Consider the following 18,171-nt stretch of genomic DNA (forward strand, 5'->3'; position numbering starts at 1 on the left):
AGGCAGTATTCTCTTCTAAAATGAACAAACAACAAAAGAATAACTGGAAATAACCACTAATATGTTGGTTTCTCTGGATGGTAGAATTTGGGAGACCAAGTTGCAAAAATGCATTTCTGTTTTTATTCCTTGCAAGTGATAGTTTAACAAAAAATTTTCCTCCAAATTTGGCTAGCCAGCAGTCTTTATGGAATTTTAGAGTATGTACTGTCGAGAGACTTTCTCCTTGCTTTTGACAAGCACAGTTATGGCCTCTGTATGAGTGTGTTTTCACACTGCTGATAAAGACATACCTGAGACTGAGCAATTTAGAAAACAAAGATGTTTAATGGACTTACAGTTCCACATGGCTGGGGATGCCTCACGATCATGGCAGAAGGTAAAGCAGGAGCAAAGACCTGCCTTACATGGCAGCAGGCAAGAGAGAATGAGAGCTTGTGCAGGGAAATTACTCCTATAAAACCGTCAGAGCTCATGAAACTTACTATCATGAGAACAGAAAGACCCACGGGAAAGACCCACCTCCATGACTCAACTTTCTCCCACTGGGTCCCTCCCACAACACGTAGGAATTCAATATGAGATTTGGGCAGGGACACAGCCAAACCATATCAGCCTGTTTCTTCTAAACCTATGCAGTAATGTAATTGCCTCCTGAGCTTACATGTTTCTTTTTTTTTTTTTTTTTTTTTTTTAAGATGGGGTTTCACCATGATGGCCAGGCTGGTCTTGAACTCCTGACCTCAAGTGATCCACCCACCTCGGCCTCCCAAAGTGCTAGGATCACAGATGTGAGCCACCGCTGCCGGCAAGCTTACATGTTTCTTATGCATCTGGAAGAGGGTCATTCTTTTTACTGAAAGCAAGGGCAGAACTAGGTTAATAAGATCATGTCTTGTTCAGGATGGCCGTCTGTTACTTGGCATACAGAATGGTAGGTTGATTAAATACATTCTAACCTCTCTACACTCTTTTAAAAAGGATATATTGAGGTGATGACTTTTGTTGCTACCTGCCCTATCAGCTATAGCTGCAACTTCCTGTAGTGGGTAGTGTGTTATCTGTTCATATCAATTCAGTCAAGTTAGCCTCTTTCCTCTGTTGAGGTAGACTCACTGACATCTCAGAAAACATCTAATTGGAAAAATGTGCTCTGCATGGAGCTCAAAATCTACAGGTTTTTTTTCTTTCTTTTTTTATAAGGACTCTTTTCTAAAATGCAATATGTGATTTTTTAAAAATATATTACTCTGAATACAAGGTTTTCTTTGATGCAATGAATGTGCAAATTGTGTGGAATAAGGTGAATATTATGGTACAGTCTTTGGAACTTTTCCTTGAACATATTCTTTCATCTCCCTGCTTTGGCTCCGTATACCAATTCTCAGAGGCAGCAAGAACCATATTGACCCTAGTGACCTATTCAGGACTATGTTTCCCTAAGCTTAACTTTTAAAGAAAAGGCAGAAGCCTCCTGCTCCAGAGTGGCTATCCTCCTCCACATAGAAACAGGCCTCTCAAAAGCCTGACTAGGCAGTAGCCAACACATCATTTTTCACTAAGACTCTGGACCAAAAGGTGTCTTTGCTAACTGAAGCCCTTTATTTTATTTTAAATATAATTATTCATGAAGAAAAGCAGAACAAAGCAAAACAAACAAAAAATTTTCCTTGACTATTTCTGATCATTGAGAGGTTTTGTTTCCCAAATTAGTTTCAACCAAACTGTTCTGAAGAGTGTATGATAATGGACGTCCATCTCCTCCAAAATCTAGGTGAAAATCTCTTCTAAACCTTGAATTAACAGAACACTAAGCAAAATCAAAACTGGATCTAATGGCACTTTAGGAGGCTGAAGCGGGGGGACTGCTTGAGTCCAGAAGTTAGAAACAGGCCTGGGCAACATAGTGAGACCTCTTCTCTACTCCAAAAATACAAAAATTAGAGGAGCATAGTGGTGCACCCCTGTGGTCCCAGTGACTCTGCAGGCTGAAGTGGGAGGCTCGCTTGAGCCCGGGAGGCAGAGGTTGCAGTGAGCCAAGATCGTGCCACTTCACTCCAGCCTGGGCGACAGAGAGAGTCCCTGTCTCAAAAAACAACTCCCCCAGGACCCCCCCACCCCCAAAAACCCTCACAACTTTCTGGCGGTAGGAATTCTCGTTTGCAGCTGAGGAAACACGTTCAGAAATTAGACAGCAGACCTAAAATCACTTGGCTCACCAACCTACAGCTCCCTCTAAAGGGCTGCCTCGCCCTTATTGGTTATGTACACATTTGGGGTGAATTCCACGGTTATCTATCAGAACTGTTTTGGTAGTCCCAAGTAAACTTACAGTACGGAAATTTGTTTCCTGAGGATACAAACCAGGCAGTCACTTCATAAAGAGTTCAGTTGATGAAGTTTCACTCTTGAAACTTTACTGTATGCAAGCCCTCACTATTATGAGAGCAACCAACTTTTTTTTTTTTTTTCCCCTCATTCTCCCTAGCCCTAAGAGAGCGGGTGGGGGGCACTCCAATCACCTGAGCCTAAGAACATGATTGTATCTGGCATAGTCTGGTTATTTATACCCTGAATTTAAAAATTAAAAAAAAAAAGCCATCTTCTTGTCTGATTCAGGCTTTCCCTGCCCAACTCCACTAGCTTAATGCGATATTGACCTTACCAGGAAATGCCCAAGTCCCACATGCATCTGCCTATCGATGTTTTTATCTCTTAAAATAATAACGGGTCACAAATATTGTTACTTGTGTCTTTTGCAGAGAGCTTCTTTCTATTGCTCATTTGAATCAGGGCATTGGATTTGTGCTGAGTGTAATTTGGCTCCAAGCATGCAAACAACTGATCAACTTCTTTCCGTGTGTTTGGGAAGTACAAGTGACTACTGCGAGTCCTTTAATGTTTTTCTTTTCCTTTTTACGTGCAGGAAAGCGAGTTCTCTGAGGACTGTTCTGCGTTCTACACAGGGTTTGGAAGGGCGGTTCCTGAGTCACCTTTGGCTGCGCCACCGGCGGCGGCGGCGGGAGAGGGGGGGTGCTGTGGGTACCCTCAGGGTCACCTGGCTGGAATCGTCCGTCTTAGTTTCAAGTGATAAGAGTGCAGAGGCTCTTTCTGCACCTAAGATGAGCACAGGATTGCCTGTTTACGAAGTACCCTTCTACACACTTCTTGCCCGGTGGTGCCGTCTCGTGGCGGCAGAGCCTTTAGGAAGGCTCTCGGGGAAGAGCCTTAAAGTGTCAGTGGCGACCACGCCTCCCACGTTACAGCGCTCGCTTCCTACTGGGGGGTGGGCGGGGACACCAAGGCTCTCTGGCCCGGGAACTTCGAGGTCGGCTCCGCTGTACCCAACTGGGAAGCAGTGGAAGCACATAAAGCTCCGGCGGCGGTAGCACCAGCCCATTGTCCGCTCTTTTGGCTCTTTCTTCCGCTTGCAACATCCCCGCCCCCGCCCCCGCCCCTCGGCCCCTCCGCCCCTCCGCCCCTCCGCCCCTCCGCCCAGTACACAGGAACATACGCCCCCACCGCTCCCGCGCTTCTCTCCTGCCACCCGCAGGGGCCTGCCTTTTATAGGCGCCGCAGCCAATGAGCACGCTTCTTTCCTTCTGCCCGCCCGCCCGGCCAATCGCCGCGCCCCTTGTGTAATCTCCGGCTAGTCGGCTGCTCTCGGGTATTTTCGCTGTTGCTGGCTCTTTCAGGAGCTGCTCGCCCGCAGCCAGAGACGCTGCTTTTTTTTCCGGGTTCGGAGCCGTTCCGGATGCTTTAGGCTGCCGAATGTCTGATCTCCGGATAACTGAGGCGTTTCTGTACATGGATTATCTGGTAGGTGCGGGGCAGGGGTGGCTGGTCGCCTTTCGGATCTCCTCATGCCCGATGGCCCCCTGCCTTGAGGAGCAGCCTTTTTGCTTTCTTTCTTTGGGATGGGGTGCCTCTGGGGTTCTTTCTCCCGCAGCCAGCTCGGAAGCAGTGCCCTGGACTCGGAGGCGCAGCCTCCAGGGCAACAGGGTGGTGGAGCTGACAGGTAAAGGCGCGGCCCGGGCCAGGACGGCTGCGGGGCGAGGGTCGCGCTGGGGCTGCTGGAGAGCCGGGGGCGGCCGCGGCGGCGCGTCCCCTGCCCGCGGTCGGCTTCCTCGCTTCCCTCTGCGCGCTCCGCAGAGGACTTTCTTTCCGAGGGAGCGGGAGTTTTCCGCTCTTTCTGGAGCAGAACTCCAGGTGCTATTAAAGAGCCATAACCAGAATGGCTCTCTAAGTGCCCAGCAGCCCTGGTCATTTGACTGCTATTAAATCTCTAAAGCTATGACCTCTGTCGTGGCGGGGTTTTAAAAGCACATTACCATAAAGTACACGGGTCTAAACTACCTAGCAGGCTGGCCCGAACAGGACTGAGTAGGGACAGGTATTGCCCCACCATTCCGGTCATGGTGCACCGTGCACAGATTGGAACCCGGCTGTGTGTTTAGGCCAGGCTTGTGCTGAGAAGTTTAGGTGGGAAAAGTGTCAGCCCAGTGCTGGGACCGAACATCATTTTAAAAATGGACTTCTGTGTGTGTCTTTGTGGAATTATGCGATCACCATGTTTTGTTGCAGAAATTTTATTTCCCCAGAGCTGCTTGTTTTCGGTTAAGAGGATCCTCATTTACAGGGACTGTGTTCGATCCTGTACGATTACTGTGTTTACCACGTTGGGCAGAACCGCTATTGCCATGCAGAGCTGAGGTAGACGGTTAGAAACATTGACCCTCCTGTCATCTTGTTGGACACATGCGCTCGGTTTTCGACTGCAGATTGGCCTGGCAGAGATTTGCCAGTGCCTTCTAGGAATTACACTTCAGGCTGTGCTGAGAAAGCCTGTGCATTCTTTGATGGTCAAGAAACGCTGGACAAGGACCGGCTTTGTACTGTCATCTGTATGTTTGGGCTTATTTGAATACACATAAAGAAACGTGTTTCTCCTAATGCTTCAGAGCTTATGGTCTTATGGGGAAGGATGGTGATTGCAGTTAACTCATGGCCTTCTGAATGGAGCTGTCTAAAATTCTGAGTTCAAGTTCTGTTTTTTTGTTCATTTGTTGATGGCAGTAACTTCCTTTATCTTTGTGATAAGGGGATATTATCCGCCTGCTACTGTAGCTGGTTAAGGGGGTTATCTGATTATGGACACTCTTCACAATGTAAGGTGCCCTGTAAGTTAAGAGAGCTGCCAAAGTCTCCAGAAGATTACTTTCTCCGTTAAATAACTGATTTAATTTGTAATTTGTCTTATAAAATACAATACAAGGTTTTGTCTTGCAGTTTGCCTAAATTAAAGCCAAAGTTTGTTGGGATAATTACCAAGTAGGAAAGGGTGACATTACCTGTGCTACTAAAAGCTAATTTTGAATACTTAAATAGTTCTTAAAAAAGAAAATCAGGTGGTTCTGACATTTTATTATTTTCCTTGTTTACTGGATGTGTTTTAAATTTATAAATTGCATCACAAAGCTGTCTTTGAGGTGCCAAACCTATCAAAATACTTAGTGAAACAGTATTGGTAACTGGTTAATTATTCAGGTTAACCTCTAGATAGGCATAGTCTAAAGGTGAGTGGATGAATGCTTCAGGGCTCAAGGTTACCTTAAAAGCAGATTAATTTCTTTGCCAATTTACTAACAGCTTTGTGTCAAAATCAGCAGGCCCCAAATTTGACTTGGCCTTTTTAAAAGTTTTACCTGCCATACATCTTAGTTTTGCTTTTGTGTTTTAAAAAAATCATTATTTTGCCACTTTATGCATTTAAAATTCACAAGTGCAGTGACCAACCCCATAAAAATCACTGGTTACTCTTTGGAGGTGAGAAGAGAAATCTTACAGGAAACAGTTTAGTTTTTATGAATGTGCCAAGTGTCCCCTGTGAAAAGATTTAAGAAAGTTCCTTAGCATTAAAATGGATGGAAACCAACAGAAAAACCATCTCAAAACAAAAAAAACTAGCCCTCCTGAGGTGGCCTTTTGTCTTTACCTTTTGCATTTAGACTTTCAGAGAAAATGATGTGCCACATAAAATTCTTCTCTTCCTGCCTTTTGGACTGATTGTTTGCTTATGAATACTCTTTGTGTGGTGTTTATTAAAAGTCGTATTTCTGGAAAATAAACATCAACTTATTTGCATCTGGCATCTTATTTTTTAAAAAATAATTCCCGAGTTCTTTTGCTTATCTTGCAGGAAAAAAAAAATGCTCCTTTCATTCCAAGTCTGACTTTAGGTTTTGCTGAATGGATTAGAGTAAGTGCCCCTTCCACGCACTTAACAAGAATGGTGGTGTGTGTCATTTGTTTTTAACCAGTATTTGACTTTCTTTTGTTGTTCCTGTTGGAAACTGGAAGAGACAGCTGTGTGTGTGTGTGTGTGTGTGTGTGTGTGTGTGTGTGTGTGTGTATTGTTCATTGTTCTTTGGGCTGAATGTCATCACTTAACCTTTTTATTTGGAGGAGAGTGAAAAGGAAGAGAGGAGAGAAAGGTGGAGGTGCTATTTTTTAAAACAGGATTAACCCTTTTAATAGGATTGAGATATTAAAACATGAAGAAGCTCTACTGATCTTCCAGGTCGCTGTTGATTTCTTAAGTGTTCTCAGAACTGACAATCAAGGTGAGGGATGAGGATAGCACTTTAAGACAGGGTTTTACTGATTTCAGTTGAGGGAGACAGTAATTTGCTAATCCTAAACAACTAGATGTATCACCTGGTGCGGTGCCTGACTTGGTTTCTGGCATGTATTAATAGTTAGGGCCCGATATTTTATTTGTTGAGTCAGACGAATATGAAATGGAAAGGAAAATTCTACTTTTTTTCCACCGATTTTTAAACAGACAAGATAAAATCTGTTTGGATTAGGTGTTTTGTTCTGGGGAATGCAGAATGTATCCTTTTGCTCTTAACTTGAAGATGATCAAGATATAATCCATTCAGCTGGGGTGGCAATTGAAACATAAAAATCTCTGTTTTCCAGTTGATGAGTGAATCTTCCTTGAAGGGCCCACACCTTTTCCCCTTTCCATGATGGGGTTTAAAAGCCATGTTTATATCTGCTGGGTCTCTGGGTAAACATTTAGCTGCTGTCCCAACAGGCAGTATCAGCATCTTACTCTTTCTCCTGATAGGTAGAACTAGTAACACAATGTGCAGAGCTTTTTGAATAAGGTAGGAGAAAATAGGTTAAAATGAAAGAGAAAAACGTATTTATTGAGTTTTCCTGGGAGATTTACAAGATCAGCTTCTAGATTCCTTTCAGTTCAAAATTTTCTGTTTTGACTCATGTGATGATTGATCTGGAATTCACCTTTTTTCCCTCTGTGCCATTAAAACAACAGTGGTAGAATCGGTTGTACTCTGTTTAATACCTGCGGTGATTAAATGAGGTAGTGGAGGGAAAGCCATTTGTAAACAGTACATTGCTTTTCAAATATAAAATGTAAATGTATTATGTGGCTGGGCGAGGGGGCTCAAGCCTGTAATCCCGGCACTTTGGGAGGCTGAGGCAGGCTGATTACCTTAGGTCAGGAGTTCAAGACTAGCCCGGCTGACATGGCGAAACCCCATCTCTACTCAAAATATAAAAATTATATTTTTTCTAATTTTTTATAAGCAGGCGTGGTGGTGCATACCTGTAATCCCAGCTACTCGGGAGGCTGAGGTAGGAAAATCGCTTGAACCTGGGAGGCAGAGGTTGCAGTGAGCCAAGATCATGCTACTGCATTCCAGCCTGGGCAACATAGAAAGACTCAGTCTCAAGACAAAAAAAAAAAAAAAAAAAAAGTTAATGTATTGTGATTATGTTGCTGATGTTACTTTTATACCTCCTGTAGAATGACTGTTACTCCTTAGTGGTGAGTATTGACCTGGCATTTAAACTAGTCTCAATTTATAGAAATACTGGGGTTTGTAAACAAGCAGGAAGTCACAAGACTCTTTTAAGAACTTTTTAAAAGCTATGAAAAGAAAATCCATTAGAATATTTTAATTTATCTATTCAACAAATATTTATGGAGCCCCTACTTTGTGCATGGCCCTGGAAGTCATGGGGGATGAGCACTCAGCTGTAATATTCTCTGTGGCTGCAGGGCTGGCAGGCAAGTGGCTCTATAGGAGCCTGCAGCAGGACAGGTTAAGTGCATATAGGGGAAGAGGTAGCTTCTGATGTACTTCCTTGCTTTTCTCTTGTTTTATGTGTTTGTTTTATTGTGAGCTAGAATGTAAACTTAGACTTGAAAATGCAACAAGTAAAAGTGGTTGATTAGTCTGGCATGCTAATTGTCAATTAATATTCATTGCATTTGTATATAGTAGCTCCCACCCTCCCATCCACAGTTTCACTTTTCAAGGTTTCACTTAACCGTGGTCCACCGAGGTCTCAGAATAGGTGAGTATGGTACAATAAGATATTTTGAGAGAGAGAGGCACCACATTCACATAACTTTTATTACAGTATATTGTTTTAATTGCTCAGTTTTATTGTTAGTTATTATTAATCACTTACTACACCTAAGTTACATATTAAACTTTATCATAGGTGTGTGTTTATAGGAAAAGATATAGTGTGCTATGTGCCATGTTAGTTAGTTCTGTGATAGCTCAGAACTGTCTGTGGTTTTAGATATCCACTGTGTCTTGGAATATATTCCCCATGGATGAAGGGAAACTACTATACTGTGTTTGGGATTTTTTTTGTTTTTTAGACCAGAGTTTTGCCCTTGTTACCCAGGCTGGAGTGTAATGGTGCAATCTCGGTTCACTGCAACTTCTGCTTCCTGGATTCAAGAGATTCTCCTGTCTTAGCCTCCTGAGTAGCTGGGATTACAGGCACTCACCACCATGCCCAGCTAATTTTTGTATGTTTAGTAGAGATGGGGTTTTGCCATGTTGGCCAGGGTGGTCTCGAACTCCTGATCTCAAGTGATGCACCCACCTCCGCCTCCTAAGGTGCTGGGATTTCAGGCATGAGCCACCGTGCCTGCCCTGTGTTTGGAATTTAATAAGATTAAATTTGATAAGGTTAGTTTAATAAGACTTTTTTGTGTAGACTGGTGGACTTGACTTATTTAGTTTCTTGGTTTTAGGCTGCATCTGCCATCATAAAAATGTATGTGTCAGTGGACAAGATCTGGTGAGAGAATTGGGTCGGGTAGATCATCCCAAGTCTCTCACCATTTGCAGAATAAAAACCAACTAACAAACCACCAACAGAAACCCATGATATGCTATGAAGGGTAGAGCCCATAGGCACTACTAAATTGTGAAGGATCCTACTTGAAAAGAGGAGTGAGAGTACATTTGATTTCATGTGATGTTCAGTTATCTGTGAATTGCTTTACTGATAAATAAGCACATTGTTTTTAAACCTCAATATCTATGAACATTGTAAGTTGTATTTGTTATGACTGACTATAAAGTAATAATATAGGTCAAACACTTTTTAGTCTGAATGTCGCCTGGATTAGGCAGACATAGTAAATATTCCTTTCTTAGTAATTTATACGATAAAAGTTATCTGAGCACAATAAACAAATCTACCATATAAGGAGTTAACATAGCAAAAATGTTTTGAGGAAATGTATACCATTAGGTAGGAACTTTTCTACAAAGGCGTTCAGTCTGGTTCCTAAACTTCTGTTGCTCCAGTCTAACAGTATGAGCCCTAGGAGAGGACACATAAGGACGTTGACTCATGCCCTCCAGAGGCTTGCATTCTGAAAGATGCCTAAGCCACATGCTTGTTGGCATGTGGGCAGTGCTGGGGTAGGGGGTAGGGGAGATAAATATGTGAGTTATAATTAGGATGGCAAAATCAGTTAACATTTATTGAATACTTACTCTGTACTAGACAATGTTGTAAGTGCTTTGCATGTGTAATGGCATTAAACTGAGACTCAGGAAGGTTGTGTAGTTTCCTCAAGTTCACACAGCTAGCAAGTAGTTGAACCTCGCTTGTGGCCCCAGGGCACTCCTCCTTCATTGCCTTCCACCTAGGGGTAGTTCCCTCGTGCTGGGCATTGGCTCAGGCAGTTTGTTGTTAAAGCTGTTGGGATGCTCTTGAAATGTTTACTATACTGCTTCTTAAGTAAACAAGTACAGAAGAGTGGTCCTTGACCACTGCTAAGTTAAAGAAAGCAGTGGCCATCAGCAGGCTGGCTGATGCTCCCTTGTCCCCAAGGACTCTGCCAAGTGATTGTTACAGAGAAGGCTGGCTAGGAAGAGAACTATGTTGTGTGCTGGGAACTCCCACCTTACAACGTCCTTACCCTGGTCATGGTCATTGAGGTGATCTTCAGCATCTAATGTTTCATGAAGTGATCACATATAAATTTCCAGGTAACCTCCTTACTCAACCCCCTAGTATTACTTTCAGGGGCACATTCCTACCTGGCCCAAGCCCCAGTTTCTTTCTTTTCTTTCTTTCTTTCTTTCTTTCTTTCTTTTTTTTTTTTTTGAGACAGGGTCTCACTCTGTCAACCAGGCTGGAGTGCAGTGGCATGATCTTGGCTCACTGCAACTTGCTCTGCCTCCCATGTTCAAGCAATTCTCCCACCTCAGCCTCCTGAGTAGCTGGCACTGCAGGTGCATGGTTAGTTTTTGTATTTTTTGGTAGAGACAGGGTTTCATCCTGTTGTCCAGGCTGGTCTCAATCACCTGACCTCAAGTGATCCACCTACCTTGGCTTCCCAAAGTGCTGGGATAACAGGCGTGAGCCACCATGCCCAGCCCCATTTCTTTTGAAGAGGTACTGAGACTATGTTATGTTCCTTTGACACATGCTGTCTGGGAAGTGGGGCTGTTCCCAGTATACACTAGGCCATAAGCAGCCTGTTACTTATGGAGTTCAGGTGGGCAAAATCTCCTGATGGTATTAACTTTATAAAGGATTTATTTCTAAGGTAGACTAAAGAGAAGGAAGGCTTGTTAGGGAAGGTCTCATAACTACTGTAGATGACAAGAAATTGAAATTGTCTCTGATACTTCCCACAAATTAAATTATTGAAGGGCTTTTATTTTGGATCCTGCAGCCCCCTGTATTATGTTCTGGCTTTTCCCTGGCATCTCCCTGAATGCCCCAGGTATTTGGATGTGTCTAAGACACCCAGTTCTGGCTCACCCTCATTTTCTGAGTGTCTGCAAAGCACCTAGGCACATCTACTTTTAGCAGAGCTGGCTTTCCAGGCGTGCAACCGCTGGGTTCAGAAGAGCCCCGTGCTTGGTTTACTGCTGTTTGGTCACCATCTTGAAAAACATCTTAATTTTAGAACAGGTACTTTGCATTTTCGTTTTGCACTGGGCCCCACAATTTATATGTCCATTTCAGATTTCTAGTGCTAAATACATGGCTGGCATCTGGGTCTGTGACCTGAATCATTGCTGGTTCCCTGAGCAACTTAGTCACCATTTTATTACTGGAATCTAATATAGTGCCTGGTAAATACAGGGCTGTGTACCATTTACACTGCAGAGTGTTTTACTTGGATCACCTAATGTAATCCTCTCAACAGTCCTGTTAACCAGGATTGCTGACTTACAAAGACATAGCAACTTAGAAAAGACGAAAGTTGAGGCTCTGAAAGGTTGAGTATTGCCCAGAATTGCATAACCATTGGAGGGTCAGGGTCAGGGTCAGGATATGAGCTTGTCTGATTCTAAGCCCATGGCTGTGAGCATTCTTTGGTGCTGCTTACCTAATATAATTAATAATTGTTGAAAGGATGAGTGAGAGAGACTGTGTGAACCATAGATAACAATTCTGGAAATTGGGGGATCACTTGATTGTTTCTATCACCTGGTTGCTTGTGAGAGGCCCCCTGGGAACTCAGTGACAGTGCAGCTCCCACTAGGGAAGTTGTGTGGGTTTTTGTTTGAGGTGGGAGTTTGCTCACTGATTTTGCTTTCATTGACTACCCACTCTCTCCTTCACTGTGCATGAACGTAGGTGTTCTCCCCTTTGGCTCACAGAGCCAAACACTCCTACATGATTTTGATAGTAACTCACCATGTGAAAAGTTGCATTTGCAAGCTAATCTCATGTATCAAGTTCCTCTTTACCTAGATTTGCTGGGAACTGTTTTGACCTCTGGACTGCTACTTTGAGTTGAGAACTTATCCTAGTAATTGTGTCCATGTCTCTCCAAGAGGGATTCCCCTGGGTTTTTTTTTTTTTTTTTTTTTTTTTTTTTTTAACATGAGAGCTGCTTCTCTGGCCTTTCTCTCTCTTGGGGAAGGGAATGACCATCTGGAGGCATTCCACGACCATTGACTGAGGCATGGGAGGACTATACCTGTTCCTAATCAGTGTAGACATGGAGTCAGGAGCTAAACAGAAATAGAATTCTGTCAAAGTTTTATTTCTAGTTATGAATTATTTTAAGCATTCAGAAAAGTGCCACAAATAATATAACAGACTTCTAAAAAATGAACAAACAAAAAACAGACTTCTGTTTACCTGCCTTTCTGATTGAACAGGATTAACATTATGCCATTTTTGACTTCAAAACTCTGGTGATTTTTAAATGAAACTAAAGACAGGTTCCCTGCATGCTTCCTCCTCCACCCTTCTCAGTGGTGACAACTGAGTGTAGTGGGTAACGGTCTCATGTATGTTTTTGGCTTTTTATCATATATGCATGTGGGTGTAAACTATATATAGTAACGTTTTGTGTGCTTTAAGAATTTTACCAAAATTGTAACATAATGCCCTTGTCTTTTTCAAATTTGCTTTTTTCCCTAAAAAAAATGTTGAGTGAATAAGACGTTGGCCTGCCCTCAAGGTACTTATGTTCCTGTACAATGAAAAATAAGCGATTACATTCTGGAGTAGCATAGTCTATCTGGAGGGAAATAAAGAGGACTGGAGTAGCACAAGAAAGGGAACCTAACCTAGAATTCAGGGCCAAGAGAACTTCCCATAGGAGTCTTTTAACATCTGCAACATTGAAGCTGAGTAAAGTTGGCCCAATGACCGGCAGGGCCAGAGCCAGGAGGAAGGAATAGTTGTGCAGAGATTTGGGGGTGAGGAACCCCATGACCAAGGAACTTCAGGGGTTTTGCGTTTTTGGAGCAAGGTTTGGAGCAGTGCTAGACATGAAGCTGCAGAGCCCAGCTAGGGTCATGGGAAGTTTGCCTGCAGGCAGGGCATGGTGGATCACATCTGTAATCTCAGTACTTTGCAAGGCCAAGGTGGGTGGATCACCTGAGGTCAGGAGTTCAAGACCAGCCTAGCTAACATGGTGAAACCCTGTCTCTACTAAAAATACAAAAATCAGCCATGCGTCACGGTGTGCTCCTATAATCCCAGCTGCTTGGGAGGCTGAGGCAAGAAAATCAATCACTTGAACCCGGGAGGTGGAATTTGCAGTGAGCCAAGATCGTGCCATTGCACTCTAGTCTCAGACAGAGTGAGACTTTGTCTCAAAAACAACAAACAAACAAACAAAAAAGTTTGCCAGCAATGACAGGATCAGATCTGTCTGCAGAGAAGCATTGGAAAGGGAGGGCAGACTGGAGCAAGACTAGTTAGGAAGATGATGCCCTGATCCAGAAATGAGATGATAGTGTTCACAATTAAGAAGGGGCAGGAACAATGCAGAAATGTAGATGGATTTAAGCAACATTTAAGAATTGCCAGAATTTTGTAATTGGATCTGGAAGATGACAATAGAATAGATCTCTGGGGTAATTCTTAGGTTTTTGGTTTGAGCATTGTTCTGGTTATCTATTACTGAGTAATGAACACCTTAAAACAATAGTTTAACACAATAACAGTGTGTTTTCCTGGTGAATCTCAGGTTGACTGAGTTCAACTAGGCAGTCCTTGTTCACTATCCCTCATGAAGTTGTTATCAGATGGAGGCTGGGGTCACCTCAAGGCTTCAAATACATGCCTGGCATCTGGGCTGGGTCTATTGCAATAGCTGAGTGCTGGACAAGGGTGGCCTCCTGGGGCATCTCTCTTCATGTGGTCTTTCTGTGTGATGACCTCAAGATTGCTAGACTTCTCATATTGAGGCTGAAGGCTTACAGAGCAAATGTACCAAGAGAAACTGGCAGAAACTGCCTGGTCTTTTCTACCCAATCCTGAACAGTGATGCAGTGTCACTTTTACTGTGTTCTTTTTATCATGATAGTCAAAAAGGCATTGTTAGGTTCCAGGGCAGGAGAGAGATATAGCTCTTGGTGGGAGGAAGGGTGAAGAATTTTGGGGCATGAAGAATTTTGGAGTAGGTATTGAGGTGGGTAATGGGGTCTTGCACTGTGGTCTGCAACACTAAAGAAATAGCAGGTTCGATGGGAAAGTGGGAAGTTTGATTTCAGAGTGACTGAGTTTGAACTGCTTGTGCAGTGATTCAACTTGAGATTTCACATAAATAAATGAAAACTCAGGGGTGAGGTTTGGAGATACAGTTAAAACTGATACCTAACATTTATTGTTACATGCTGTATACGATACTATATTATTAATATCATTTTGCAGGAGTCACAGTGCTCAGTATTTTTCATATGCTATATATTTACTATTATCATTTTAGAGATTAGAAAACTAAAGCTCAGAGAAATTAAGTGTTGTGCCTAAGACATGGTGGAGCCAGAATTTGAACCTAGGCCTGGCTAATGTCTGAGCTCACATTCACAACCACTTACATGGCTGTGCACGAAGGTTCAGTTGTGTGGGAAAGGAAAAGACTCGAGGATGCCAATGGCCTCAGCCACTGCCGGCGTGTAGTACACGTGCAGCTTTCATGGGATCACCAAAAGTAAAGAAACCAAAGAGGAACTTGGCAGCCAGGCATGGGGGCTTGTGCCTGTAATCTCAGCACATTTGGAGGCCAAGACGGCAGATGACTTGGGGCCAGGAGTTTGAGAACAGACTAGGCAACATAGTGAGACCCCTGTTTCTACAAAAAAAATTAAATAGTCATGGTGGCTATGCCTCAGGGGTGGCATGCACCGGTGGCCCCAGCTACTTGGGAGGCTGAGGCAGGAGGATCACCTGAAACTGGGATATGGAGGCTTTAATGAGCGGCGATTGTGCCACCGCGCTCTAGCCAGGGTGACAGAACAAGACCCCATCTCAAAACAAAAAACGAAAATAAAAAACAAAAAACAAAAAAAAAAAACTCCAAAACCCAACGACAACAACCGAGAAGAGGAGCCTGGGAGAAGGAGAACTGAGAGATTAGAAGGAAGTCCAGAGTGTGATGTCAAGCAGGCTGAGGATAGAGACTTCCCAGAAGGAGAAAGTGGCCAATTTTGTTAAACGTTGACCAGAGATCATGGAAGACAATGACTGAAAAATGACCACTCAATTCATGTCAGTGGTGACTTTGGCCAGAGGGCTGTTGTGGGCTTGTTGGGGTGCTGATTATTGGAGGAGTGGGAAATGAGGAACTGATGCTGCCCCAGTGAATGTTTTGTGAGACATTCACCAGGAAAGAGAGGAGAAAGGGCTGGAACTGGAGGGGCAGGAAGGTTGGGGGTGGCTTTCCTTAAATGGGACAAGGGATGGCACAGTGCTGGTGAAGTGGAAGGTAAGGTCATTTTGCCAAGTGTGACTGAAATGTGGTCAGGTAGGGGTTTTAGCTGAGGAGGATTGAAGAAGCTGCAGTGAAGAGTGGGGGCCGAGGATGACCAGGGACACAGAGCGTTGGTTGTTGTGTGGTGCTGAAGTCACAGACCGTGACTTAATGGTTCACACTTAGATGGTCGTGTGATTCATTTTTTCTTTCCTTGTAGCCGTTGTAACTGTCTAGGTGTAGTTTTAAGAAGGTGGGCAGTTAGATTGGTAAGGGTTAGGGTTTTTCCTAATCTAGGGTGAATCCATGGGTGGACAATGGGGAGTGGGAACTTAGTACAATGGTAAGAAACTGAATTGCTAGAGATCTGAGTTATTGGAAAGGAAGGAAGGGCATATAGAAAGCAGGAGATGGAAGGGACTGGTGGTCTTGATGAGACTGAACTGTAAATGTTGTAGGGAGTAACAAGTCAGAAAACTAGAGGGAAAGAAGGTTCAATGTGGTCAGACAATTGGGGTGCGAATCGAAGACTGCAGAGGTAGACTCTTCAAGAACAGGCCCCAGGGTGTGGCTGTGGCTGGCAGCAGGTAAAAGATGGGGAGGTCACGAGGCAGCAGAGGAAATACAGCCAGAGTTGCAGATAGATCATCCTTATGCATGAGGAAGTCACCAGGACTAGAGCAGGGCTTGTGTTTGAGTGAAAGCCTGAGCCAGATATCAGAAATCCTTAGTGAATGAGGCATGCTTTGTTGACATCATTAACAAGGAGCAGGAGAGGACACTAAATAGAGTGGATTGTCCTGAGTTTTGAAAGGAGTCGGGGAGGGGCGTTCGTAGCCTAAGAGTAGAGGAGGGTGGCTTCACCAACTATTTTGTGTAACTGGCAAGTGAGTTGCCTTCTCAGTGCCTCACTTTTCTCATTTGTAGAATGGGGACAGTAAGAGGATTTGCTTGGATTTGCTGCGAAGAGTAACTGAAATAATACAAATTAGTGCTTGTTACTTCCTCCTTTCCTGCCTCTTCTTGTTCGTCAAAATAGCAAAAAAGCACTCACAGTATGTATATCGGCAGGTACTTTCTAAGGGCTTTACTTATTGAATCCTTACAGCAACTCTGTGAGGTAGATACTAGCAGTATCATCTCAATTTTTCAGATGTCAAAACTGAGATGCAGAAAGAATAAGGAACTTGTTTAAGAAAATACAGCAAGTTAAGTGGCAGGGCTGGGATTTAAACCCAAGAAATCTGCCTCGAAAGCCCTCCTTCCTAAGTAGGACTGCAGAGTTAATGCACCACCACCACTGTGGCAGAGGGTATTGTGGAAAGGCTGGGCAGGGCAGGTACTAGCGTGAGATGGGTTCATTGGAACGGAGGCACAGCGCAGTGTACGATAAGGATGACCTTAATAGGAAAGATTTTAATTCATCTAGCAGTTCCTGGGTTTAGGGAGTTGGGAGAAGATTAGACTCAAGTTGATTGTGCTACTGAGGGTCCTCATTCAGATTACTAAACCCACAGCTCAATTACTAGATTCTTAAGACTCTCAGCCTATTTTCTTTCTATTAAGAGGGTTACACTTCCACAGGAGTTCTGGCTCCTGATGAATGGGCAGACTGGACCCCCCTCAAGGGACTCAGTTGCTGTCTGGATCTGTCACAAGGCTGGATTTCTGTGGAGGGGTCCCTGGGGTTTCAGGTTCCCAGGGCAGAGAATTGGCAGTTTGAAGTGCTAAGTCCAGAAGCTAATGAAGATGGCCCATGCCAAGGCCTTTCCAACAGGACTGAAATCTGGTCGCTGTTGGAGCCAGGAGTGTGTTTTGTTGTGGGCACCCTGCTTAGGGCTATTTTGTCAGGGCAGCTTGTGAAGTTAGCCCTCATATGTTATGTCTGGAACAATTGTATAGTAATCTGGATGCATTGCTAGTAAAGCCTAAATGGACTCTATAATCCTGATTTCTATCTAATTAAAATGATCAAGGAGCATAGTAATGTAGAAATAATTTTTAGTTTTCTCTCTTCTAGTTATTTAAACCTTCTCTTCTTCTAACCTTTCACTGCAAAAAATGGAATGGAACCTTTCACTGCACAGAAGTGCCTGGCCAAGGGGGCAAGTGAGGCTGAAATTCAGCTCTGGCTTACCTTGCCCAGATCCTCATTGTGAACTGGCACAGAGGTGCCTAATGTGCTAGCCATGCTCCTGCATATGGCGCCTTTGTTCCCGTCTCTATTATAGGACAGAGCTCATTGTGGCACAGGGCAGGGCTGGGTTGCAGGCTTCTTAATATGCCCAGAGCCTGGCACAAGTACACACTACAGGTACTAAGTAAATATTTAGTTGGACTGAGATGCCACACATAGTAATGGTTAGGGGCAGAGCCAGACTGCCTGCATTTGCATTCTAGCTCTGTGATTTTCCTGCTCTGCAGTCTCAGTGCCGGGGTTTCCTTGTATGCAAAGCGGGTATAATAATAGTATTAAATACCTACCTCACAGAATTGAGTTAATATTATCTATAAAGCATTTAAAAGAGAGCCTAATCCTGTAAGTACTACAAAAGTGTTTGCTGACATTGAATTAGCACTTTGTATATAAAACAAGGACTTATGATACTGTTGTCACCAAAAATATTTTACTCCATTTCGATTCA

General features: G+C 43.6%; 1 protein-coding gene and 1 pseudogene across 1 annotated transcript in view; both read left to right on the top strand.

The window, feature by feature from the left end:
* Nucleotides 1-3,736: 3,736 nt before the first annotated feature.
* The window catches only part of ARL15 (ARF like GTPase 15), a 434,430-nt gene continuing 419,995 nt past the window's right edge, over nucleotides 3,737-18,171 (top strand). The window contains exon 1 of the mRNA XM_003925863.4: nucleotides 3,737-3,819. Coding sequence (XP_003925912.1) covers nucleotides 3,772-3,819 — 48 coding nt within the window. The 5' untranslated portion in view covers nucleotides 3,737-3,771. The remainder of the gene's footprint in view (nucleotides 3,820-18,171) is intronic.
* The window catches only part of LOC104651026 (small ubiquitin-related modifier 3 pseudogene), a 108,458-nt pseudogene continuing 95,554 nt past the window's right edge, over nucleotides 5,268-18,171 (top strand).

This window comes from Saimiri boliviensis, chromosome 1 (assembly GCF_048565385.1).
Source record: "Saimiri boliviensis isolate mSaiBol1 chromosome 1, mSaiBol1.pri, whole genome shotgun sequence".
NCBI classification, from domain to species: Eukaryota; Metazoa; Chordata; class Mammalia; order Primates; family Cebidae; genus Saimiri; species Saimiri boliviensis.